We start from the raw sequence: 27,434 nt of genomic DNA, 5'->3' as shown, positions 1-27,434 counted from the left end.
ATAACTTTTGTTGAGGATTAGGCTACTGAGCTTCTTTCAGTAGTTTCCCTGACTTTGTGTATTTAATCCGGATTTTGGTTTGAGATTAGGCTACTGGGCTTGTTCTAGTAGATTTTCATGACTTTGTGTATTTAAGCCGGTTTCTGGTAGAAGATAAGGCTACTAGGCTTTTTCTGTTAGCTTTCATGACCTTGTGTATTTAAGCCGGAGCTTGGTTGGGTATAAGGCGATTGCGCTTGTTCTAGTAGTTTAATGACTTTGTGTATATAATCCGGATTTCGGTTGAAGATTAGGCTACTGGGCTTGTTCCAGTAGCTTTTATGACTTTGTGTATTTAAGCCGGAGCTTGGTTGGGTATAAGGCTACTGAGGTTTTTCTAGTAGTGTTCATTACTTTGTGTATTTAATCCGGATTTTTATTGAAGATAAGGATTTAATCCGAATTTTGATTGAAGATAAGGCTACTGGGCTTGTTCTAGTAGGTTTCATGACTGTGTGCATTTTAAGCCGGTTCTTGGTAGGGGATTAGGCTGATGGGCTTGTCTCGGTAGTTTCAAGGGTGATTTCAAGCTTGGTTTCATTTTTAACAAAAACTCAATAATGATGAATAAGTAATCAAATATATGTTAAAAATATTAAAACTCTACATTACACTGTCAGTCTTCTGACCACAAACCAATTAGTTCTCAAAATGCTTTAAACGTATGTCGTCTCCATAATACTATCAAAATAGATTCCAAAAATAAAACTGAACACTTCGATTTTCAGAATATGCTACTACATATTAATTACTGGAGATTAGAAAATTATAAGGTAGTTACTTTTTTGTATTTGTATACAAACCTTTTATTAAAACCATCCAAGTTTGCCATCCAAAATATAGGTAAAAGCTGGAACATATCTAAGTACATGGATAATTTGTGTTAAGCTGTCAAAAAAGTTTTAGATATGTTTTCCTGGACCTTGTTAATTCATGGAAAAGAATATGTTAGAAATCGAAAGTATGTGTATAAAAAATGCACACTGCACACAGGGGTAAACAATTTGTCACTCTTGATATGCAACTGCTGATACTAGTTTTTTTATATGTAATAATTATTTATTTAATATAATATTATAAATATAATATCTTTAAGCCACAAGCAAGGAATTTTCCGAAACAAAAACTCTGTTTTATAGAAACGTTGAAATTGAATTTGTCTTGTTTAAAATGGTTGCTTTATATTTTTGTTTCAGAAACACCCAAAAACACCTTGGCAGTTGAAAAAAGTGTTAATATTAAATAAAATAAATGAATTCGAAATTAATCATGTTCTTGTGTTTTTTTCTTTTGTTGAAAATTCACCTGCAAGATCATTTTGTATGCAATTTAAGACTTTATCAAATGCTGAATTTTATTGCGAATTTCACAAATGATATTTATCTCACGATACCATGATTGAGCACACGTATATAATTATATTCTGAAGACAGATTTTTATAATCAAAAGACAGATTTACCATAATGATTAAACAGTTCAGATGTATAACCTAACAGAAAAGTAAGAAAACATTTTTAAAATGCTACCTGAACAAAGTTGCGCTGCATTATAAGCAAGTTACAGTTCAGCGACAGGCCAAGTATTATATATACCCATAATTATGAAAAAAAACACTCAAAACATTACATCAAGTTTTTACAAGTACTAATTGGCAAAAAGAATAAATATTGATATAGCCAAGACACAAATGAATATAAATAATTATTACAAATACAGGCGCGTAGCTAGGGCCAATTTGAGATTACGCAAATCGATGTGCCTTGGGGGTAGGTGTGGGAGGGGGTATTTCAAATTCGTTCGTTTGTTTTTTGGTATTATTATTATTATTAAGGTAAAAATTAAGAAGCAGCCAAGATTTGAAGTGTTTCCTCGCAAAATTTCATAGCATCGTAAAGAAAATATAGAAACATTGTTGATAACCTTCACATTTTGACAAGATAATAAATTCTTAAATTGAACTAAGCTAGAACAGTTTGATTAAATTACATGTATGCTATGTATATCACTATAAGTGGACCGACATGATAGAAAATGAAATTCTGATTCAACAGTATCCTTTGCACAAAATTTACATGTACACACTAATAACATTGTTGAATCTACCTCATTCAGTTTTCAAACAACAAGGTAGGGAACACTTGAAAGCAAGCCATACGGAACCTGGTCAAATAGCCCCAAAGTCAAATAGCCCCCAAGTCAAAACGCCCCCATTTTGGTCAAATAGCCCCTAAACTTTTGGTCAAAACGCCCCCATTTTGGTCAAATAGCCCCCACTGTATTGAATTTGAAAATTATGTTAAACATACACCATGCCAATTTTAAATATGTGATTAGATTTAGAACAAGAAATAAGAATTGACAGTTGAAATTGGATCATCGTCTGTTAGTATATGAGGAATTTTATGATATACGAAACGCAGTATAAATAGTAAATACAGACTAGTCTCATTCTCAATATTGTGTAATATATATTATATCAAAACTCTTCTTGTCATAAAGTGTGGCATGAGATTTATTTAATAAAATTGAAACTTGATAATAAATACTATTCATAAACAAATAACCTAATGAAATTTTATCCAAATGACTTGAATTATTTATTTATATATAAAATGCATTTTCCTACTATGCTAATGTATATTTTATTGTACAATGCAAATATTTTTACCATACAGTATAAATGGGTATTTAAAAGATATGAAATAAATATGTGAAGAATACAATGTGCAAGTTATTTCAAAAAATAAAAAAGTTAAATAATATCTCCTTTATGTTCCTTTAATTTGTTATCAATATTAAAGAAAGAAAAACAATAAAAACATATGACTTAGAAACATTTAAAATGTAGATATGATATATATTATTTATAAGTAATATTTGAAAAAGTTTGTTATTCTTACTTGGATAAATTGTCAGATTTATCAATACTGTACAGTATGCAAATAATGTTGGTTGCACTTCATTTTGTAAAATTAAAGAGTTAAAAGTGTTTTGGAATAGCATAAGTATGCATACAGACATATAAAAAAATAAAAAAAACTGGGGGCGTTTTTTGGGGACTATTTGACCAATTTTAAAATGTGAATGGGGGCTATTTGACCAAAATGGGGGCTATTTGACTTGGGGGCTATTTGACTAGGCAGCCTACATACATGCATGGGACGTTTCCACTGAGTCATTTTCCGATAGCTTCCAATGTATTTCTAAGTTTTGTTATAAACACACAAGACTCTCTAGGATAATGGAGCATAAATTGATTTTTATATGCCCACTTAAATAGTTTCATCTAACAAATATGAAAATGACAGCTCACCAAAGACGATGATATATTTTTCCAGCAAGATTTAGCAGGCTTCAGGTGTGCGAAGTTTCAAAAACTTTGCATGTTTTCAAATAATTGTTTTGTTTTGTTACACTTCGTTTTGTGCATTTATTATATAATATAATTAAAAAGCACATCCTTTCTTATTTTTCGGCACCTGATCCTATTTTTTTCTGATCCTGACAGCTCAGAATCATAACATTTATGCAGAGTTTGTCAATGGTTGTCAGGCAGCGGTCTCTGAATGTGTGTGTTTTTTAGCACTTTGAACTCATGAGTCCGTCTAACTCCGTCATGTCAGTCTTTGAACGCAGATGCTGAGCTCATGGAGATATATAATTGGATGCATAATTGTTGTAGATGGATGCCACACACTTTTTTCAGAAAACTTGCCCTGGCAGACAAAAGTTAAATGAAAGGGCTTAAACTACTGCTTTCAAGTTTTTGAAGCACTGAATGATCATGGACGACCCATCTGTAATGTGAAGTTTAAAACAAATTCAACATCCATCATAGCATGTCGATACATTCTATATCAAAAAGCTAACTGCAGCTATCAGCGTTTTAGCATATACTTTGACGTATAACCAGGAACTAACTACTGAAAAGGCGGCCTCATACATGTCTCGTTTAATTTGATTTCACAAAAACGACCAATTAAATCATAGCTGTAGATTACACTTGTAAGAACAGCACGGTGACAACATACACTCTTAATGCAAAATATATTCATTTTTAAAGCTGTACTCTCGCAGATTCAACGATTTGACAACTTTGTCCTTTTTTTTGGAATTAACCAATATTTGCGTAAATATCTGCAAACCAGTGATATCAGAATGCTAACAAAAGATCAGATCGCAGATTTTCATATTTACGTCCAAAAATTAATGTTTAATGGCTAAAGGCCTTAAAAACAGTTTAAGAAAAATGCATGAAATATTAATGTTTAAACTATACAAATCTGCGATTTAATTTTTTGTCAGCAGTCTTATATGACTGGTTTAGATGCATAGTCAAATAAATTAACTGGTTCCAAGACAAAAAATATCAAAGTTGCCAAAATATTCAATCTGTGATAGTGCAGGTTTAAAGCCGCTTTTGGAAGGTAAATATATACCATTTCTTCGGGGAAAAAAAGAATTACGATCATGATTTTAACACTGATTGACAAGAAACTATTATTAAGTTTATTTGCTAAAAGTGTGAAGTCTCAATTTTAAGATTGTCAGCATACATTATCATAAGTACGAATTTGAAATTCTACAAGAAATTTCATCCAATGAGAGTACGGATATGACAAGTGTTTTTGGACTCTCCAGTAAAAATTTGACATAATGTGTCTCCATTTTGTAGAGTTGATGCAATTCAACATGTTTCACTCAGCACATTTAAGAAAAAACAGCATTTTCAAACAATGAAAACGTCTTCCTTGTGTAAAAATATCAGAATATTCACAGTTTACGTAAAAGTAGAGTCCTGCAATTTTTGTTTTTCTTAAATTAGTATTTAAAATTCAATTTTGTCTAATGGGATGGCATTTTATTCAAATATGTATTACAGTTTATCGGCATTAATTGTTCAATATGACTTTAACCTGATCAGTCAACTGTTTTAATCATTTTCATTCTTTAGTAATTTTGCCCATGCACAGGGGTGATATGGTGTGGAGATTTTAACATGTTTGGGTGTGTTTAAGTACCTGAAATTGTATCAACCAATGAAGTGACGCGCCTGCTCCATTTTTTTCGTTAAAAAGTTCTATTGACCTTATACAAATACTTAAAAAGCAAAACAAACTCCATTACATGTAAGGTTTACTTATAATACATAGTATTAAATATAAACATAATTCATAAACTCAACAATAGCAGTACTATTGGAAAAGTAGAAAAGACGAAACAGGCTACCACGATAACATTATTGACTATTGACAAATACAACGAAACAAAATAGTAATGCATGGCTCAAAATGTATGCTGCCTAAAAATCACCTGATCACCCATCCTGTAATATGCTGTAGTAAGTAATTGTCCGTATGGGTGAGAATTTTTTTACTTTTTCACGATAATGATGTTTTTAATATATATTTTTTGATATTATTTGTTTTATAATTACTATTATAAAACTTTATTTTTTGTTATGTTTTAAAGCAAGCTAAGGCTGACATACCATAAAGACAAGTGCGCTGCGGACGTACATCTGTTCATTATAGTCCATAAGGGGCATAGCTTGAGCCTTATTAAAGCTGCTCGCTCACAAATTGAGTTTTGATAAAAAATAGTTTTTGCTTCAGAATCAGCTGATTTTGGTATCAATGTCTTCAATTTAGTCATAAAATAACTCACAATAATAGAGATCTCTGTTGTTTGGGAAACTGTCAAAAAATCCTTTTTTCTTAAAACACTAGTATCAAATTTAGCCATTTAGTGTCAATTCTTAAATGTTAATATGAAAAACTGTGATCTGGGGAAATATTCAAAAAAAAATATCGAGTCATTTCCTAAATTAAGTCAATTTCTTCAATTCTTCATAGGCAAATTAAAAGAAATGAATTCTTGTTTTTAACATTAAAGTGTGTTTATTACAATAAGGTCAATGGAAATAATGTATCTTGGAAATTCTTTATATTTTATTTCATATGACTAAAGAGATACTAAAATTAGGAAAGTGACTTAAGATAGTTTATGAATATCATCCCTGATCTTTTGTCAGCAATCTTACATCACTTGTTTCCAAGACAAAACATTAAAAAGTTCTCAAAACAGTCAATCTGTGAGAGTGCAGCTTTAAAGGAATATTTATAAGCCTTGCTCCAAATCTAAACATTCTCACTGATAATATTTATACATTTTTTTTAAGAATATCATGAATTATTATAAAGTAATGGCAAACATAATATTTTGCACGACTTTTTCAAACTATCAAGGGGATAACTTGACAATTCTTGACTTAACTAACAAGTTTACCAAGTTTCATGGGAATGTCTTGGATGGTCATTAAGCTATGGCCAAGTTAAAGTTTTGGCAAAACTTTTTCAAACTATCAAGGGACATAACTCAACAATAATTAAAGCCAGAGTTATGGGCCATGCTGTACGTGTGTATATTGTCTACAAGTAGCAAGTAGTGTACCAAGTTTTAAATAAAATAAATTGAACGGTTTTGGAGTTCAGGCAAAGATTACAATTTGTGCACAATTACACTGACGAGGCTGAATACACCGAGGCTGGAATATAACTCAACTTGTTGTGTTTTAAAGAACAGACGAGCAAACAGTTATTACGGTCAAAGCAATCAAAACAAATCTTTGAAAACCACCAAATTCCATAAAAGCATAACAATGAATACTGGACAAAGTCATATTAAGTTAAAGATAGTAAATGAGAAAAAGTCATTCTATTTTCTGCCCTTTTTCTACGTTGAGTTTTTTTGAAATCTAGAATTGGTCATCATTCAACAATTCAAATACATGTTTGATCTCCCATTTTGAAAACAATAATCAATTAACAAATATTCTGAAACCCTAATTCATGTAAATTACTTGTGTGATGCACATATAATTTCATTATTTCTATTAGGCCAATAACTGACAGTACATGTAGGAGCATGTAACTGGCATATTAACAAATGTATCAGCTTCAAAATTTTCAAACTGCTATTTGTTCATGTAAGAAATACATTTCACAAAATATTAGTTCATTACAATTAATATTTGAATCCATTTAAATTTTTACCTGTACAAAAAAATGTAAAATTCAACATATTTTTGATAACTATTTTTTTTCTAATACATCATCAAAGTCTTAAATGTTTGCATGATTTGCTGGCACAATGTTACCCAATCTCTCTGATTTTGTCCTTCAAACATTCATATCTCCATAGTTGTTGTTCCATTCCACATATTTGTTCAACGACTCAATGTTCACACTTCTGCGTATTTTCTTCAATGAATCCAGGAAGTCGGCCATTTTGATTCCTCTGACTTGGTTTGCATGTACCTCTTTGACCTCCGTAAGGGAGAGCTCTGAAAATAGATGGTAGAGTTTTAAGGGTAAAACAGAACCACAAAATAAGACCTGGATTACATTGGCAGAGTGGTTTGTGGATCAGACTCTGCATCAGAGGTTCCCACTTATCACTTGAAACTCTGTTGTTGATTTGGACAGGGATTGGTTATCACCAAGAAATGGCAAACGGATTTAAATCAATGGCAGAGTGGTTAGCGGATCAGACTCTGGATCAGAGAGTCCCGCTCACCGCTTGAAACTCTGTTGTTGATTCGGACAGGGATTGATTATCACCAAGAAATGGCAAACGGATTTAAATCATATGATCATAGCAAAAGTAAAAGTTTACTTTTTATCGCTATAAAAGCTCTACAGAGCTCTACAGAGCTTATATCATTTGTTCATCATTGTGAAATAAAAATGATCATATCTTACGCTTCATTGAAGAAAGCGAGAAAATTACTCACTCTTTGTATGCAGACACATGTATAATAAGTAACTCATTTAAGCACAAAACCATGCAATCTTTTTTAAGATGGGTCTACACAGTGTTCGACACTAACGGGATCCCGGGATTTCAGATGTTGGTGTCCCTTCAGGATCCCTTGGGAAAATGGTTAGTGTCGACCCCTGGGTCTACATATAATTCACCTGATTCAAGACAAGCAGAATTAGAACTAAACTCCTTTTCGAAGTATGATTCTAGGCTTGGGCTCCAGACTAATCGTAATCATGGCCCTTTGCAGCTTAACGACTGAACCATTTCAAATCTGACTACTAAGAAGCCATTTTGAAGGCTTTCCTCATATCAAATTTGTAGCATACTGGATTGTCATTACTAACGGCAAATAATGCTGCACTCTCTCAGATTTACTATTACAGTATGACAACCTTTAATTTTTTGTCTTGGAATGAGCCTAATTTCGCATAATTATCTGAAAACCAGTGGTATCAGGCTGCGTATAAAAGATCAGATCACAGAACTTAATTTTACGCTCGTAAATTGATGTTTGATAACTTAAAGCATTACTTACAGTTTAAGAAAAATGAAAATTTGAGATCGGTTCTATTGTGTGTTATCCTGTATGACTGATATGAAAACACTGATGCGAAAAACAGCTGATTCTGAGACAAAAAATCAAAAAGTTATCAAATCGGTCAACCTGTGAGAGTGCAGCTTTAAAAGATCACCCAAAATCAACAAGAAATCTCCTGGACCAATCACATCCCTGTTACGTTACCTCTGATTGGTCCCAAGGCAGCATCTTTAGCAAGGCCATTTAAATCACTGCCAGAGTAGCCCTCGGTTAACCTGTAAAAGTGCAATTACAAGAAACATTTTTATTTTATTATAAGTAATATATTTATCTTATTTGTGAGGGTAGTGCATCTTCCAATGTATTGCCCCTACAGGAGACGTTAGTTTAAACTTATTTACAATTGTAAAACAAGTTTTTATTATAAAATTATATTTATCATTTTGGTGGCAGGATGTTACACGAGAGTGTGGTCTTAAGTTGTGGGGGGTAACCGGAGTACCCGGTGAAAACCCACTTGTCTGGCTTGTTGATCACAAACCAAACTTACATGTGCCAGGCCGGGAAATAGACAAGCGAAAAACTATAGTGTATTTAAACCAAGTTCATACTTAGCAAGGTGATCTAGCTCCCGCCCCGTGAGAGGGTTGTTGTGTTTGGCCAGTAGGTGGCGTAGCAGTAGCAGTCTTGTACCCTGATTCGGCATGCTCACGTACACTCGCTTGCTGAATCTCCTGTGGGGGAATATATGGCTTACATTATAAAAGTGTCAGGTTGTAAATACTTATTTCAGCTACATTGTAGTTCCTCTTTCACTTCTCATCAAGCTGTAATATCTATCACATTTTAAATTTGGCAACACTGTTATTCTCTTTCAGGCAGTTGCTTTATTTAACGAAAATGTTATTAAGTGCATCAGAATTATTGTTTAATACTTCCTTTGTATCACTATGTATTTGTAAATTAAGTCTAAAATGACTCTTAGCACCATCACATATTACAATGGACACTGACCTTAGTACGGCATCATCCAGCTCCTGTGGTCGGTTTGTGGCCCCCATGATCAGCACTTTGTCATCAGACGACCCAGCAACCTGCAGTAACACATACTTTAAGTCAGTAACATTGTAACAGGTTAATTGGTTTATATGTGATGTCACTATTTCTTTTATCAAATTTTCATAAAAACCTCTCAGTATTTGCTGGAAAAGCCTTTGCTGTGCAAGGGAGATAACCAGGTATTTTTCAAGGGATATTAAATCAATAGTGTTGCATGTACATGTATATGGATTTTAAATCCAGTACTTTATTGTTTAATAGGCTAGTTACATTGTTAGGTGATGTAGATTCATTTAAGTTAATTATGTTTTTTGGATATGATATTTCTGTGGAATGATTCAGAATTTCCTATTTATCCATGTATAGAAGTATAAGAATAAACAAAATTCTTATAAAATTTGAGAGAAAATTCCTGAGGATTCTTGTAGTATGTTCTTGAACAATCTTATTTGGTAAAATGGACAAACTTCCCCTACCATTTTGTCTTTTGGGTAAAACTAAAGTTTCTACAAAAGTTTCACCAGTGCTTGTACATTTTCAAAATCTTAGATTTAATTAAAATATTCTATAAGGATTACATTTTAACCTTTAGTGGCAATTATTCTTAACCAGTTGTTGGATTTTAAAAAGTGCTCATAAGGTGTGTTCAATTTTCATAAGTCAATACCAGTGACCAGTGAAGACATTCAGCATTTGACACTAACTCTCGGTATCCCAAGTCCACCAAATGTCATAGCGTGACGCCATAACCTCAAGGTCAGTTGTCCCGGTTTGACACCATAAATTGATGGCAGAAAATAATATAGGAACCAAAAATATATGTTTTCTTTTTAAGAAGACACTTATAGAACTGTTAGACACTAAAATAATAAAATAAAGAATTCAAAAGCTTTCTTAAACATACTTAATGATTGTGAAATTCTTGGTGATACAGGTATAGACTGCTTAAAAAAACTATAATCACATGAAAATTTAGTACTGCAACAAGGCGAAATTAGCAATTTTTCAGACAGCTAACTTTATGAAGATGTACGATTTTAATTCTTGCTTCAGGATCCTGGGAAATATCGTTATTGTCTAGCCCACTTTTACTTTTGGACTTAGGGCAAGATCTTTTATTCTACTTTTGTAAAACTATTAATAAACCAATTTTGTTGTCTTTAAAGTTTGACCCAGGTTTCTCTTTCTCTGTTGCGTTTGGTGGTCGTTACAATTGATTTAGTTAAATTACCAGTATAACTTTTAGATTCAGCTTTAAAATAAAAGCAAAATTGTAATTTTACTCAGATATTGCACACAAAACAACATAGCCGAAAATCTAACAGTTATCCAAGAATTAACGTGTGCAATTGTAAACATTAGTATGATAAAAGTACATGAAGGTACCTACCCCATCAAACTGAACAAGGAATTCAGTCTTGAGTCGACGGCTGGCATCATTTTCTCCCTCCTTCCGCTCACACAGCAGTGAGTCTACTTCATCTGTAATCAGAGCAATTCAATGTATAACGTAACTCTATCACACACACACACATGTACAGATCTGGGGCCATTTTCAATAACTAACTTGGAACCAAAGTTTAGTTTAAAAGTGGAATCTGAGTGTTTTGATTGAACCAGAAAATAAAACTGGCCAACAGAATAAATAAAATCACTAATGCATATCTAAGAATAAGTGTGTTTTGATTGGACTGTAAAAAATTATGGACAATAGACTGAATGGAATCCTTGAGGCATATCTAAGAATAAGTGTGTTTTGATTGGACTGTACAAATAACTGGCCAATAGTCTGAATGTAATCACTGAGGTATATGTAAGAATAAGTGTGTTTTGATTGGACTGTAAAAATAACTGGCCAATAGACTGAATGGAATCATTGAGGCGTGTTTAAGGATAAAAATTATATTGACTTTTGCCCCTTGCCCCAATTTCTAGAAACTTCTTGAGCTTTACAGGCTTGAGTAGCTCATTTCCATCAGCCAAAAAACACACTTAAATTTGATTTTGATAAATGAAAAATGGTTTAATGTGTTAATCATAAAGACAATTCCTATGTCAAGCCTAAAATCTCTTAAATCTCTGAAGAGGTTAATGTTATGCAAATTATACAATAAAAAAAAGTGGGCAGTATTTTAAAACATTTTTATCCATGTCCTCAGTGATGCCATTCAGTCCATTGGTCATTTATTTTTACAGTCCAATCAAAACACTTTGTTTCTAAACTTAAAACATGAAGACTTCATAACAAAATTGGGGAATATTTTTAGTCAATATCAGAGAATATGAAATTTCATTTTTATGTGCAAATCATCAAAATTCAGAGTATTCATTTATAAGAATTTTGTCATCGGGAAGAAGTCTCAATGTCTTTGCCCAGAACAATGACTGGCTAGAATAATTTGAACCAATCCACCAGGTCAATGTGTTTGTCAATTAAAATTAGTTTATTTTTCGGTCAAGTATTTGTACAACTTATGCTAGTATCTGTTACTCAATTCTAGGAATTTTAAATGTGTCTAATATGTTAAAAATGTTCCATCATGTTCATATCATTGAAATATTGCAAAATGGGATATTTTCACCTTTGATTTCAGTTGAAACATAAAGCAAATATGGAAACTAACATATTTATCTGAAAGCATTTTTGGCCCTTTGTATATGTGGTCTTACCGTAGATTACAATATAACATTACTGCCAATATTGCAATGAAATGATTTGCACATTGAATACCATAAAATATCTCAATGGCATCGATAACATACCCATGAAGACAACAGCTGGCTGTAACTCTTTGGCGACAGCAAACAAGGCTCTAACTAGTTTCTCCCCCTCACCGACCTGTAAAAAAAATTAACATGGCATCATTCCATCCAACTAAATATTATATTAAGTGCAGCGGCAACCGTTTTGAGGTTATATTTTCAAATATAATGTTAATATTAGGGCTATTCCAGTAAAAAATATATACCCATGGGGGGAAGGGAATTATTTAAATAATATATAGGTGGGTCTCTTTTTTCGCTAGTTTTGACCCCACAAGGGTAAATTTGCTTCTATAGGGGGATGGCATAATGTAAAAGTGCCTTCCCACCAGGGGTTATATGTTTAAATTAGGGATGGAAGCGAATATCCGAATATCTGGATATCCGGATATTAGATTGGTATTCGGATACTAATATTGGTATTCGGATATTCGTATAATTTTCTTAATATTTTTTGTATAAATTATGCGGTTAAAATGGTTGATTAATAAGTGTAGGTCTTAAACATCTTAGCGTTTAGACTGTTTCAGGTGCTGCACAGACTGATTGGCGAAGCGTGATGGGTGTCATAAACCGTCTGCTATTAATTGGTTGTTTGCACAAGGCGCGAGATTGCATCTTTTGAAGGGTCCATGGTCCTGTTTATGAAAACAAGTGTTGTTTATGGTCTCTGAAGTGGCTAATTGGGACTAATTGGCAGTAGTTGACATCAATGATGACGTATATGATATGTGCATTAATCCATAGGATTTAACTGTACAATCACAAAGTAACGTCATGCAATCAGTAGATTATTAACCAATCAATTATCTTAATGAATATGCATAAATCAAGTATTGATGTCTGAATAAAATTATTAGAAAAAAATCGTTTCATTTCTATTTTATTCCCAATCAGTTAACATCGTTTCAAAGTTTATCAATTGAGCAATCTTGTCAAAACTGGAACTATGCCTCCGAAAGTGACTTCTAGTGTTTGGAAGTATTTCACTAAAACTGAGGATGGTAAAAGTGTTGTGTGTAACTTGTGTAGTGTGAAACTTGTGTATTGTGGTGGGACTTCAAATCTAAGGAATCACATGAAGAAGCATCCTGTGTGCAGTCCGCCATCAACTCCGTCTAAGACCCCCCTGAAGCAGACGACACTTGACGTCACCGTTTCCACCCCTCCGAGGATGCAGGCTGCCACGACAGAGAGGATAACCTGAGCAGTGACGGACTGGGTCGTACATGACTGCCTTCCACATTCCTTTTGACACATTTGTATGACACACAATGGATGTAACGTATTTGTTTACGACTTAAAACAATAATGACGTAAAACAGATTAGTAAAAACACATCAAGCTTATGACGGATACCAACTGAAGTGTACTATTATTTCATATGATATGATAAAGGGTGTACATAGTAGAGGGTAAACGTTATATAACAAGGTGTACTCATTCTTAGACAACAATTTCATACGAGTATCCGGATAGTATTCGGATAGTTGATACGAATATCCGAATACCAATTTGCTATCCGGTTTTCATCCCTAGTTTAAATGGAATAGCCCTTATTCAAAACTGCAGTCTTACCCATTTGGAGGTGAGGCTCGAGGCACTGATGTTGAAGAAGGTGGCGTTGGACTCGTTGGCTACGGCCTTCGCAAGCATGGTTTTTCCGTTCCCTGGCGGACCAAACAGCAACAAGCCGCGCGCTGGTGCTCGCAGACCAGTAAACAACTGAAATACAATGGAATGAAATTGCTTATACCTATTTGTTACACAATTTTTATACAGCAAAACAAAATGTCAGCATATCATTGCGTTTAAAATGATTTGATTGGTTAGTATTTATTATTGGATGAATGCTGACCAATCATTATCGTAGAAACATATTTGGATAACTTTGACGAAACCAAAAACTTAACTGGTTATATTTGGCTGCTGAAAGCTGTGTGAAGCACTCTTTAGTCTGTTTTCTGGATATAAACCAGAACTTGTGTCCTTCTTGAGAGAGTGTTAGAAAGTACACCTAGTTTGGAATCAAACCTACAACCTCTTGAGCGAGAGGCAGCACCTAAATTGCTTAACAACTCTAACCCTGGTAGAGATCATAACCTACAACCTCTTGAGTGAGAGGCGGCAACTAAATTGCTAAACAACTCTCACCCTGGTAGAGATCACAACCTACAACCTCTTGAGTGAGAGGCGGACACCTATACCACTAGAGAACTCTGTCACATTTAGGTGATGTTTAGGTAGGTTTACCTCTGGTCTGAGAGCTGGTAGAATGACTATCTCTTGTAGGGCTTGCTTGGCTGTCTCCTGACCGGCTATAATTTACAAACATATATTAACATTATTTGGAACATTTATTCCCTATTTTCAATTTTAACGTTTTTTTTTATCATTCAAGAGCCATTTCTAATGCCCTTAAAATCATTGTTAATGTCACAAAAAATATTGGGTTAAAGAAAACCATTCTCATTCTTCAGAGGTTCGATCGTGATAAAATCTAACTCAGGTGAAAGGCACGTAACTCTGGTGAACAAGAATGTAGAAAACATATGTACGATTTCTTTTTTTCAGGTAAAAACTATGAAACTTGTTTTACCAAGAAATGTAGAAACATGGAAATCACACAATTGGACTTCTGTGAATAATAATGTGATTTCAAAACAGGAGTGCTGCAGAGTGAATGATAAAAATCATCTTTTCTTCCCAGGCATACAAGGGGCATAACTCGACAATTATTAAGCTAGAGTAAAAGTCCTTGCTACACATGTGCATATTTGGGCCATCTGATCAATGCAAGTTTTTGCATGATCGTTTTTTCGAATCAATATTTCTTAGTACCGGTAGTTTTAAAATCAATTTAGAACCCAAGATTTTATTTACAGGTTCAACTCAATATGGTATGGAAATTCCTGATCTTAAAACTGCAAAAAATGAACCAATCTTTGCGTTAATATCTGGAAACCAGTGATATAATGGTGGTGACAAAATATCAGATAGCATTTTTTAATATTAAAGTTCGAAATAGAGTTTTATGCCTAATCCAAAAATGAATTTATCAGCATAAAACATCAATTTTCTAACGTAAATATGAAGGCTAGGATCTGATTTTTTGTCAGCAGTCTTGTAGCACTGGTTTCCAGACATTCACGAAAAAATTTCCTCATTCCAAGGCAAATAAAAAAGTTTTCAAAACGGTCAATCTGTGAGAGTGCAGCTTTAACATATTTTGCTGTAGGTACATTGATAGGATTGACCCCAATGTCTCTGGAAACATGTGTAGCAAGATTTTTCACTCATGGCTAAGATTAAATATTTCGCTCATCAACGCCACTGACAACAGCACCATGACTATAACAATAGCGCCACTTTTTTTCTTAAAAAAACAGTCTGAGTTCAGCTAATGAAGGTAACACTCAAAAAAATAAGGATGACTGAAGTAGGACTGTACCTATATCCTGGAATGCTACAGCGGGTCCCGAGTCAATAATCTCATTTAGGATGGTCTCGGCTAGCTTCTTATCAACCCCTTTAAGCTTTAGTGATTTAGGGTCCCTTCCCCGTCGCTCAGCAGTACCCTGCAAGTTCAACAACATATATTATTTTATGCTTTCCAGAAAATTATAGAAATTTATCAGTAAAATAAAAATGATGTTTGAAACAGTGAAATAACAATTTGATATTCTTCAGATTTGAAATTTTAGCCCGGTTTCACTATCCAATAAAACATCATCCCATACGGGACTGGGACACAATTTCAACATTGTTTTTGTTCGCATACAATTTGACCATTTTTTTTTTGAAAAACTGCAATAAACGGTCATTTCAAATCCTTTTTAGGCATATAAATTATAAAAATAAGCAACATGTGACTCTACCCTTGTATTGAATATATTCTTACGATCAGATGTTACACTGTTTTATATCTCTTGTACTTTTACTTATATCATATTAATTCTATACATGTTATATCTTCTATATATAAGGTACTAGACAGCAGATGTTAGTTACGATGCAAGAAAAACAGAAAATAGTCAAAACTTTCATAAAATTGATATCATTGTGTACAACGCTGTGAATCAACTTACTAATGTATTACATCATTTGTATTATGTATCTTTTGCAGTTTTTGCTTATTTTTCCAATTTCAAATTTAATTGGTCTGTCTACCACGTAAATGACTGAAACAATTTTTTTCTTAAATGTAAGACTCCAATTGCATTGTCTTTTATATTGTACATGGAATTTAGAGAAAAGACAGTTAGTGTTGACTGGACTTAAATATTTAAAAATATGTATTCACATCGTCATTAACAATAAAAAGGGATCCTCCTACCTTCGTAGAGTTTTGCCTGTAAGGGCCCCTCCCAGGAGAGTTGTTGGCTGGTTGACCATCGAGGCCCCTCCTGTACGGGTGGGGTGAGCTGGAGGGGGAGCCCCTGGGGGAGGAATCACCGCTTCCCCGTCGGGGGGTAGTACCAAAGTTACGTGGAAGCGTGTTTGACTTGTGGACACCAATAGGTTGCTTCATTTTCAGAGGCTTGTTGGTAACTGAAAACAGGTTTTAGACACCATTAAGCAAATAAAGGAAGCAAACTTTTTTCTCGGTTATGCATCTAAAAAACCTTACATTCTAACTATTTCACCAAACCAAAATGCAGAAAAAAATACACTTTTAAGTATTAAAAAGATATTCTGGTTTTAGTGGGGACCAACCTATACCCTGTACAGTCAAGGAAAAATAGGAAAACTTACAACAAAACCATACGCTCACAAGAATTTATACACAAATATAAGGATAACTTAACCTTTAATTCTTTTGTTAAAAAGCATTACTAATGCTATTCAAAATAGTGGACAATATTTGAGAATATATTATCATTTGTTGAAGGGTTCCAGCCGTCAGTATCTTAGTTTTTTAATTCCCTACAATTTGCCATACTTTCATTTGGTCATACAATAAAAAGCATGAGCAAGTCCCTTTAAGGAAACATTATCTGACCATTTATGCTCTCAACAAAAGGTGACTGGAATAACCAGACAAACAGGAGCCAAGTGGAACAAACACCAATCCCTGTCTGGTTGTTCTGACAAAAAAAGTGGAAAAATCCAACAAATATAAAAAAATAATAATTATTGGATTGCTGCACATGTGCGTATTGTCTCCATGGCAACCAAGTTTTATTTGAATAGGTTGAGATATTTTTGAATTATGTCCAACGTTACAGCTTTTGCACGCCGTTATGGTGCCAACGACACCAAGGTTATAACAATACCAAGACATTTTTTCTTCAAATAAACAGACAAGCTAAAACTACAAAACCAACATGAGTAGAAAATAAAATATGGTTACATAGCAAGCGTATGGAGAGTCGATCAAAGCAGTACAAACCCATTGCATTTGGCTGCTGGCACCTCGGTGCATTTGGATTTGTTATCACATTTGGTTTGGGTATCACAGTTTGTCTGGAAGGTTTCACATGACGTGGGTTTTGTACTGCATGCTGTTTCACGCCATTGGGGCTTTGTACTGCCCCCTTATCCCCAATGCCAGTGGCCCCTCTTCGCTGTCTTACAGTTATATTAGGGGATACAGGGGAGGCCCCTGCTAATCTGGGGTCAGTGTGGGTTGCCCCTCTTAAGTCAATCCCTGAAGGACCGGGGCCATATAATCCACAGTCCGGACTTCCTTTTGCATCACTTGCAAATCTCTGTTCTTCTTGCAAAAGTTTGTCTATCAGAAAGAAAAGTGACAACACTGATGAAAATAAATAAGAGGCTACAGACACGAAACAAGCAACGAATACACATTTAAAACACAATTCAGTATTAAAAACACTGGAAGCAAAATAATGGGAAAAAACATTAAGCAATTTGCATACAAAAAACTGTAAACAATCGTGATGAAATGCAAATAATGAATCATGGAATTCTACAAAAGTTGTCAGGGATTTCACCAAATGTGGCGGTAGCGGCCAGACATAATTCCTGAAATATGGTGAAGATAGATTTTTAATTATTATAGGTTACTGAGTTAGAAGGTCATCCAATATGGGATATACGGGGCTAAGGAAACCATTTTGGGTGAGGGTGAACTTACCCCGTAACATATATATATCACATTGATAACCTATTTACATTGATCAATGTTGCATTTTTTAACCAGAATCAGAAAAGATATTCCATTTTGGCACGATAAAGATTAGTGACGCAGTATGGAAAATTATGGGGTCACCGCATGACCAGTTCTGGACCAACAGCATTGCGTCATTTAAATTTGAGGATTGCTATAAGTATATATATAATAATAATGCTGAACAAGCATAATTTTACATACAATCAATTGTTTTTATCTTTTTAAAAAATCCTTGGTTTGTAATACAGTATATTTTGAAACAAAAAGCTGGAAAGGTCAAAACAGACTTTTTATTACCGGTAATTTGCAATTTAAAATGTAAATCTGATTTCTGACACTTGCCCAGTATTCGTCAGAACTTATTGATCTCATGATATAGTTGAACCCTTCTTGATAAGATTGCGGCAATATTATGATTTTCACCTCGCAGGACTAATACCGTCATCCGTGGACCTTACACTCGTCATCCATGGACCTTACACTCGTCATCCATGGACCTTACACTCGTCATCCATGGACCTTACACTATTTTTGTCCTTATAAATTCCTTTTCATCATCCCATATAAAGTCAGGTCCGATAATGTTTTTAATTAAATGTAATCTCACTTACTACTAAAATTAGTGCTGACATTGTGTTTTTAAAAATTTACTTTTTATATACAATTTATGTTTTCTGAAATGATTATCTGACAGACCAAATCTTGAGCGACTTCTCATTTAAGAAATGTTAATGAATGCCACTACGTTGTGGGGATATACCACATGTAGTAAAACATCCCTTTTGTAAGAGATATTAAAACCCCCAATTCAGAATGTACTTAAAGCATGTACATGTATTTTGAGAGCCACACACTTGCGAACTGCATATAATCCTTCTTAAATGATGATTAAATGCTACTTACAGTGCACTGCTTGGCCATATTTAACATTTAAAGCTGTAGGCTTAAGGAAAACAATGACCCCTTTTAAAGGTCTAAAGCTGAATAAGGGTTAGGGTGAAGGGTGAGGATATCACAAAGCATTGCTCTTTTAACTAACCATTCCAATATGTGTGGACGTCTAAGCTCCCTTTTGGACAAAATGACCCTTAAAACATGAATACTTAAAAATTGAACAGGGAAAAATAAAGGCAATTATATAATAAAACTTTTTACAATTCGAAAATGAGAGTTTTTATTTTTTTATTATTCAAATCTTGTATTTGGAACAATATGGTACAACACACAAACCAGCCAATGGTTTTTTAGGAAAGGATTCCCTTAATAAAAAAAAGATTTTGTAAAACTATTACAGATGGTTTTATCAAAATTGTGTATTATTATTGGCATGTGTGTGCAAAATGCAGAAGAAAGACCTTACTGTACAGGAAACCAGGCCTCTTATTCAATGAATTATTAAGTGTTTGTCGACAGAAACATTTTTCATCTAATAACAATATCATACAGTATAATGAAGTTTTGCTGTCTTTTTTAAGTCTCAAAATCAGACTCAAGTCGTTATTGAATATTGAACCAGGGCTGAGGCGAAAACAGATTTCACATAGTGAACTTAGATTAAATTTGAATTTTTTTACGCTTCTGGGGCCATATTCATGATCGGACCAAGATTTAACTTAAATTTAAGATCAGTACAAGTGCTTTCATTGGGCAATGAAAATACTTGATTGATAAACTGAATGGAATCAATGAGGCATGTCTAAGGATAAGGATAATATATATATTTGAAATGGGTCCTGAGGTTGTATGTAACAAACAACATAGATTGAACTTAAGTTTTGGATTAGAATTTAGATTGGCCTGTATATTTAGCTGACCAATTGGCTGAATGGAATAAATAAGGCATGTAAGATCAATTTACTGAAAACTGGCCCTTGTATGGACAGCTTACCCAGCACTGAAAGCCTATCCTGGGCCATGGTCAGATTGGTCAACATCTTCCCCTGTAGTCGCTGAGCACGCTCCCACGCCTCACCTGTGGTCAAGAACACAACATGTTTACAACACGCCAATATATTGAGTGTGTTTTTACCGAAACAAACATGAAAAATTAAACTAAAAACAACAGTCCCTTTTATAAACAGATCTGATTTCAATTTTGAGAGACATAGTCAATCTGATGGTCATACATCTTAAACTTGTTAAATATTTTCCACTTTTAGGAGTTTTGGGACTTTCAAATGGAATTATTTCACATTTCACAAAATAACTCTGTCACTTGAGTCAACTCTGTTAATTGGTGCATTAGCCGAGGTCCAAAATGAGTGCCGAGGGTAGACAAGATGCACGGTTGCACTCAAGGGAGACAGTGTTTATTTTATAATACCCAACAAACTTTATTTATTTATTTTAAAATCAGTCATTTTCGGGAATTGATGTGAACCTCTCCGTTGCTTGTTGTCTGATACCAAAATATTAGCTAAGTGCCTAAACGGCACAGACCAAACAGAAGGAAAATCATGCCTAAAGCTATGATGTCAGCAGGTAACAATGCGGATTAAGAGTGAAATGTGTTGCCCACTGAGGTTTACTTAATGTTGTATAGGGAATAAGAGTGAGGTATACTTATACTAAATATCTCTTTAAGGTATGAAATTGTTCCAAAGATTCTTCAAGAGATGGCCCAAAGATTCGCTAGAAAAACAGGGAGAGGACACCAAGACCAACAACATTTATGCCTCATTCCGGTAAACAGCATTACCTTGTCCCTTCAGTTCCACTGCTATGCCTTTCTGCAGCTCAGCAATGCCTTTCTTGTACAACTCTACAGCTACATCCTTGCGACCTGAAGATTGGGAAGAGAAAATGTATACATATTCTTACAGACAGTAAATGGAAGAATAAGCCTGAATTGGTACACAAGTGCTTGGCATCTACATTTTAACAAGCCATCGACCAGAACTCATAAAGCATTTTGACCAGAACTCATAAAGCATTTCGACCAGAACTCATAAAGCATTTTGACCAGAACTCATAAAGCATTTCGACCAGAACAAAGCATTTCGACCAGAACTCATAAAGCATTTCGACCAGAACTGATAAAGCATTTCCTAACTTAAGTGTTTTTCCTTATTTAAGTATGTCACTTTAATCTCACTTTAATATCATATAATAAAGTTGATCATTTCTGATATAAAATGTACTGGGTACTTCATTTTCAATGACTTATTGAAAATTCATACTTTTAAGCTAAAAACATTAGTAAGTAAGTCTTACCCTTTTCTTTTGAATTAAGGTAATTAGCTTATGTTAGGAAATGACTTAAGATGTTTTATGAGTATTATGTGCTATTATAATGTACGACTTTAATGCAAGGAATTACTTATCTTCATAGAAATAATACATTTTTCAGATGGAGCTGCATAAAATTGACTAACTTTAAATAATTAATATCTGAACAACTAACCTTAAGGTACATGTATGATGCCAAGACTTGCATATAAATAAGTATGGAATTCACTAAAAAGTTTTATTTATTGTGTTACAGGGCTGCAACAATTTATGCTGGTATACCAACCATTAATAATACCAGTATAATGTCTGAAGTTAGCCACAGTATGATTTTCATCATACTTGTATAAATATGGAAATATGCTTCATAGAGAGAAAATTTCTTATAGAACAGTCCAAAATAAGAAAAATCATTGAAATTTATGCAAATTGCCTGCTTCATGTATTGTTTTACCTATGCCAACCTAAAACAAGGAAATATTAGACATCAGAAAGACACAATGGTGGCCAGCAACTCGTAAGATTACCGGTATAAGATTTCCAACACCATTCTGAACCAGATTTGTATTTCTAAATAATTATGTTCATTGGTCATTGTTGCAGCTCTCTTGTGTTAGAATTTAAGAGAGCAAGCAAAGATCAGGAAATAATGAAGAAACCAATACCAAGGATAAGACTATAACAGATCATAACAGCAGAACAAACATCATGGTCTTACTCAGCTGTAGGAAGAGAAATCAATGAGAAAATTGTGAGACAATTATGAAATATTAACCATACTCATATGGATAGATAGCTTGCCAATATCAGACTGAAATGCGCTGAGGTAGTTGATGATTATCTGACATGCTGCACATGGCAACAAAGAACATCAATGATAATAACCACAATACACCAGAATGACCTTGAATCTCGTTGTCAATCAGTGATTATCCGCAGGCTGTTCATAGCATCCAACACCGAAATGTTGTCACAACCAATTTGTGTGTATGTGTGTTTGTAACTGACACATCCTTGACAAAACATGCTGTTTTCCCCTTCTTTCTGGGCATGAGGGGTATAAATGACAAGTTCGAACATCAGATACTGGGTATATTACAACATTTAGCTCACTACATCCACGATATTTTCCTCGAGCCAAACTCAACTCTGACTGACATGTTTTCCTTCACTATTTAGCAATGAATAATACATTTTGGCAACTATTTTAAGATTTTCTAAAAAGAAAATAGTCTGATTAATTTATAAACAAACAAAAATTCTGCAAAGAAATAAACATAAATGTCTGTTTAAAGTGCTCCTTCCAAGTATTAATAAAACAAATTTCCTTAATTTTAGTATATCATTGGTCATAAATGTCTTAAAACTTGACAATAATATTTTTTTAACTTGACTAGGGTTAGGAAAAAACAATATTTTATGAATACTGACCCACATATTTAGCAGGTGTAAAATTGCACATAATGGCAGCTTGCCAGGCACACATTAATGATTTTCTGATATATGGAGATATTTTATCAACATTATAACATGCATGGCAGTAGTTCTGGTTATTCCTCATGATTGCTGGACGAATTCTGACTAAATTATCAAGAAAACATTCTTCTCTGCAAGTTTTTCAGCTGGTTGTATGTGCATTCACAATTGCTAGTCTAGTAAAGCAAAACTACTCATCAAATATTGCTTATTCTGTCCCCTGCCTTATAAGGGCTAACCCCCCTCCATGCCCCCCCCCCTGCCCCCATCCCTTGTCCTCAGAAGACCCACATGTGCACCCTTTTGCTTTTACAAAATCAAATGCTTCTGGTAAGCAAATATTCTGCTGTTTTATTACGAAGGTTTATTACAGGTTCATACAAACTTTCCATATTTAGCTGAAAAAACATAAAATCCAATGTTTTCAATCAAAATCAATACGATAATTGTTAAATTAAGACTGTACATGTGTAGCAACTGAGACTGAATATATTCCATATTAGGGAAACCCGAAAAAAAATCAGCAAGCTAACATAATCTTAAACTGCACCCAAGGGGCTGACTGTGCTGACATGACTGTATTCATTTTTCTCAAGGTACTGTTGAAACATGTATGTTAATTCCTAATATATTTTAGGTTAAGCCCCCCAAAAATGGTTTGGTTAGGGTAACATCCCTTTCAAAAACAGGTAAGGTAGGTAGGGTTTTTTTTATTAGGCTTTATGTAAAAACATTATTGTCATCATTGGAGAATGGTTTTAAAGTAAACTTCTGCATAAAGCTTTAAAGGTTTTAAGCTAAATATTAAAACACACACTTAAAAATATGTGTAAAAAAACAACATATGCATATTTTTACAAACTGACTATAAAAGCGGCAGTGTCAGCACCTATTCTGTAGGTAGGGTCAGGTAAACCAGACTAAATGTTGTTGTTTTTTAAGCCGTACCAAGTTAAACAAGAATACCTTTCATGGCCTCATCAATTTTGATGTTTGATTTAACTCTGACATAACAGTTCTAAAGTCACAGCTTCAAAGAGGGGCACTGATGCTAATGATGGTATTACCTAGTGATGTTCCAATGATCGATTATAATTGAAAATCAATTGGTTGGGCCTGAAATTGGCGATTTTTTTTTCTTCTTTCTTCTCATTATTTGCGTTCGTTAATTTCCGCCAATTTCCTCCTTTGTGTTTGTTTATTCATTTGGAAGTGTTCAGTTGTTAACAATATGGCCAAAAGCAACAACAACACTAAATAACTTCAAACATATGCATAACATAAATGAGCCTCAACTATACCTGGTTCTTATGTTATGCATATGTCAGAGGATTACATGTTATTGTACAAGAATAAAAATACGATTAAGGTATTGTCAAAAATCGATTGTACTATCGATAATCGGTTACTTGAGTGGAGCCGATTATTGATAGTCGATCTGGAACCAATTCCCAACACTAGTATTTCCACATTATATAGCATTACTGTTAACTATCTCATGTGTTTTTTTTAATATTGGTCTCCATGAGGGCAGAAGGGTGCTACTGAAAAGACAGGGTGCAACAACCTTCCATAATAACCCTTCAGCTAAAACCCTACTACCATGGCATATCAGGCAAGGCTTGGACCAGGGGTATAGCTAGATCATTTGAATGTTACACCGCATCTATGGAGTTAATGAATTACCCCCATCCCCTTTGCCCCCTACTTTGAACTGTTGTCCCAACCTTTGACCGTACTTATTTATTCCTCTATTCCAAGGGACGCCTGCAATGCCCTGCATCACCGCTAATGTAAGCCCCTGTAAACACCTATGTTCACAACTTAAGACCATTAAATAGAATATTGATTTGGTGGAATCCAAAACATTCCAATTACTGTCTCTTTCAGAATAATAGGGTGTAAAAAAATGTTTGTTTCAACTTAAACCTGACAGAACCTAATTTTTCCTTCCGACCCTGCACTTATTTATTGATATAGTGTGGATTCTTTTTCGTAATTTCGTAAAAAATATACATATATATATATATATATATATATATATATATTTGAGTGAACATTTAAAATTTTACCATTTCATATTTAAAACTTTCTACAATAGTGATATAGGCGACGGTTTGGTACAGAATGATGAATCCCAGCTCTAAAAATAAAGAATCGAACAAAAAAGGTTATGTCTACCGTAACAGTACCCTATTATTTTTGGAGACCAAGATTTATTCATTTTTGGCCTATATTAATGATATCATCAATTTCAACTGTTATCATGGTACATGTAACATAGTAGTCTAACCAATCCAACATAGTTTCAGGATTCTAATGACCGCTTTACATCTAAACAAAGGTACAATAGTTCAAAGTTTGAAGACTGTAAAACCACAATGTTTGTGTATAATTCTCTATTTCAAATAATACAGTAAATATTTTCAAACCTGATTGAATATTATATTTCTAGAATTAATGTGTTTCTGGATGTTATCTGATTAAAAATTGTATTTCTAGAATTAATGTGTTTCTGGATGTTATCTGATTAAAAATTGTGTCTGTTGCATGCATATCGACATAAAGTGTTGTCTGCAACCTCTCATTGCACTGAAACTGATGTACTTTTTGCTATGTTTGTTCGATAATAAAATATATGTTCGGCAAAATATTATTTTGGGGTGCAAATATCAGTGATTATAATCTCAAATCCCACCAAAAAGCCTCACAAGAAGTAGAGACTTTTCAAATGCTCACTACTAACATAAAAATAAATTAACCCAGAATTATAAGTATAGATTGTTTCTAAAAATTCATTTTCTTCCAGCATATCTTTAATTGTATAACCCAAACATCTAAACAAAAACACCTTCACACAGACCTGTCCATTCTTTCATTTCTAATATAAAATTTTCAACTTTCTTTTTCACTTTCTGAGAGTTTTTTTCTTAAGAAATATTTAGTCAAGGGGTCAATGAAGTGTTATTTCAATTTGAATATTTTGAAGCTACTCTTAATTGCAAATATTGAGACAAATAATAACTAAGCTGCAATCATCATGACTATGGACACAATAAGTCTGCCAGGGCGAGTGCTCTACCAACTGAGCTAAAACACCTGTAAAGTAAAGATACAGTGACAGACTCCCCTGCTAAGTTGGAATTCTTCCGTGAATTTTCAGGCAAAAGAACAAGGTTAACATGATCTTGAAGAAACCAAAAGTAGCTACAGTATACATTCATGTATCCCTATTGGGGGCCGTATATCTCGGGGTGACAAAAATGTACAGTCAGACGTAGGCTCGACCCCAGGGTGCCTCATTTACAGATAGTGCTCTACAGAGCTAAGTACTGTGTCGCTTACACACCTTCTCAGCACATTTATGCATGTAGGTAACCATCACATGACACAAAAATCATGAAGACTTGCGTCTTTTAATATATGGACTTCAGACATTCTGAGCTATAAGTATCTTACATGTTGAAATATCCCACTTAGATTATTCTACAATATCATTTGAATTACAAACCACTGTCTTCCTCGTCAATCTTTAGAGCTTTCGAGATGTATTCGAAAGCCTTTCTGTGGTGGTGTTTCTGCATAGCGAGTGCCGGATCTGCAGGACCCGGACTTCTTTGTGCACGGGAAGTCATTGTGACACCAGTCTCTGCATCCCTTTGGCAACGATAGCCAGTCCTCTGTGCTCTGTGAGTCAGAGCACTGGTTCTACATCCAAGATATTCAAAAACAACCCAAAGTTGAAACGCAATTGTTCTAAGCAAAGAGAAAATCAGCAGCAGTGGCCCCGCAAGAAATCGGAAATTTCGACGGTGAAAAGCAGTATGATCTGTTGGCTGAGGTTTGGATTTGTTTTCAGGTCTCCTACGCCCCCAAGTCCTCCCAAAACCTTTGCGATTCATTTTCTTGACGAGCCGCCATCTCTACATTTCATTTACATGGAACCCGTTTTAAGAAGATATATGAACTTTTTTCGCAGACAGACCGGGAACCACTCTGTTTGTATTAGTCATGCGGATTGTTGCGCCTTTTTTCGTTACACGAAAACATCCGAGAAATCCGCTTGCAAAGTGACGTCATGTGGAAAATCCCAAATATGATTGGCCGTGAAATCAAATATACATGTACAGTATACTTCATTCATTGTTGACAAATTCGTCGGAGTGAACAGGTGAAAATGGATAATATTAATGAAACAAATGGAAAGCGAAAAAGAGGACTCGAATTTCAAGACTTTGATGAGAATGGGGAAAGGGTGAAAAGTTTGCAACAGATATGCAGAGCAACAGTGCTTTCAACAGTCACTCTAAATCGGGTGAAAAATGTCAACAATCTTGGGTTGCCAAATTTATTGAAAAATTACCTGT

General features: G+C 34.1%; 1 protein-coding gene across 2 annotated transcripts; it reads right to left on the bottom strand.

Moving 5' to 3' along the window:
• Positions 1–5,163: 5,163 nt before the first annotated feature.
• LOC128209338 (spastin-like) lies at positions 5,164–27,046 on the bottom strand. Of its 2 annotated transcripts, XM_052913333.1 has the most exons (14): positions 26,579–27,045; positions 21,062–21,145; positions 20,252–20,335; positions 17,620–17,961; positions 16,564–16,778; positions 15,679–15,805; positions 14,481–14,545; positions 13,806–13,952; positions 12,228–12,303; positions 10,855–10,946; positions 9,420–9,499; positions 9,017–9,139; positions 8,610–8,680; positions 5,164–7,385 (listed from the first exon to the last, which is right to left on the bottom strand). In XM_052913333.1, the coding sequence occupies exons 1-14, from the start codon at positions 26,967–26,969 to the stop codon at positions 7,222–7,224; spliced, it is 2,061 nt and encodes a 686-aa protein (XP_052769293.1). In that variant the 5' UTR covers positions 26,970–27,045; the 3' UTR covers positions 5,164–7,221. The 2 variants fall into 2 exon arrangements, with proteins under 2 accessions (XP_052769293.1, XP_052769294.1); XM_052913334.1 differs by lacking the exon at positions 17,620–17,961 and having other exon boundaries at positions 26,579–27,046.
• Positions 27,047–27,434: the final 388 nt, after the last annotated feature.

This window comes from Mya arenaria, chromosome 11 (genome assembly GCF_026914265.1).
Source record: "Mya arenaria isolate MELC-2E11 chromosome 11, ASM2691426v1".
Classification (NCBI taxonomy): Eukaryota; Metazoa; Mollusca; class Bivalvia; order Myida; family Myidae; genus Mya; species Mya arenaria.
This window is presented reverse-complemented; position numbering and strand designations above follow the sequence as displayed.

What these genes read in the sequence shown, in the direction of transcription:
- LOC128209338 (XM_052913333.1), bottom strand. Translation starts at nt 26,969, where the DNA reads ATGAATCGCAAAGGTTTTGGGAGGACTTGGGGGCGTAGGAGACCTGAA. An exon ending in CCAGCAGCCAAATGCAATGG is followed by an intron (nt 16,779 to 17,619) that starts GTTTGTACTGCT and finishes ACCTGTTTTCAG; the next exon opens with TTACCAACAAGCCTCTGAAA. An exon ending in CGAGCCTCACCTCCAAATGG is followed by an intron (nt 12,304 to 13,805) that starts GTAAGACTGCAG and finishes TTTTTTTTACAG; the next exon opens with GTCGGTGAGGGGGAGAAACT.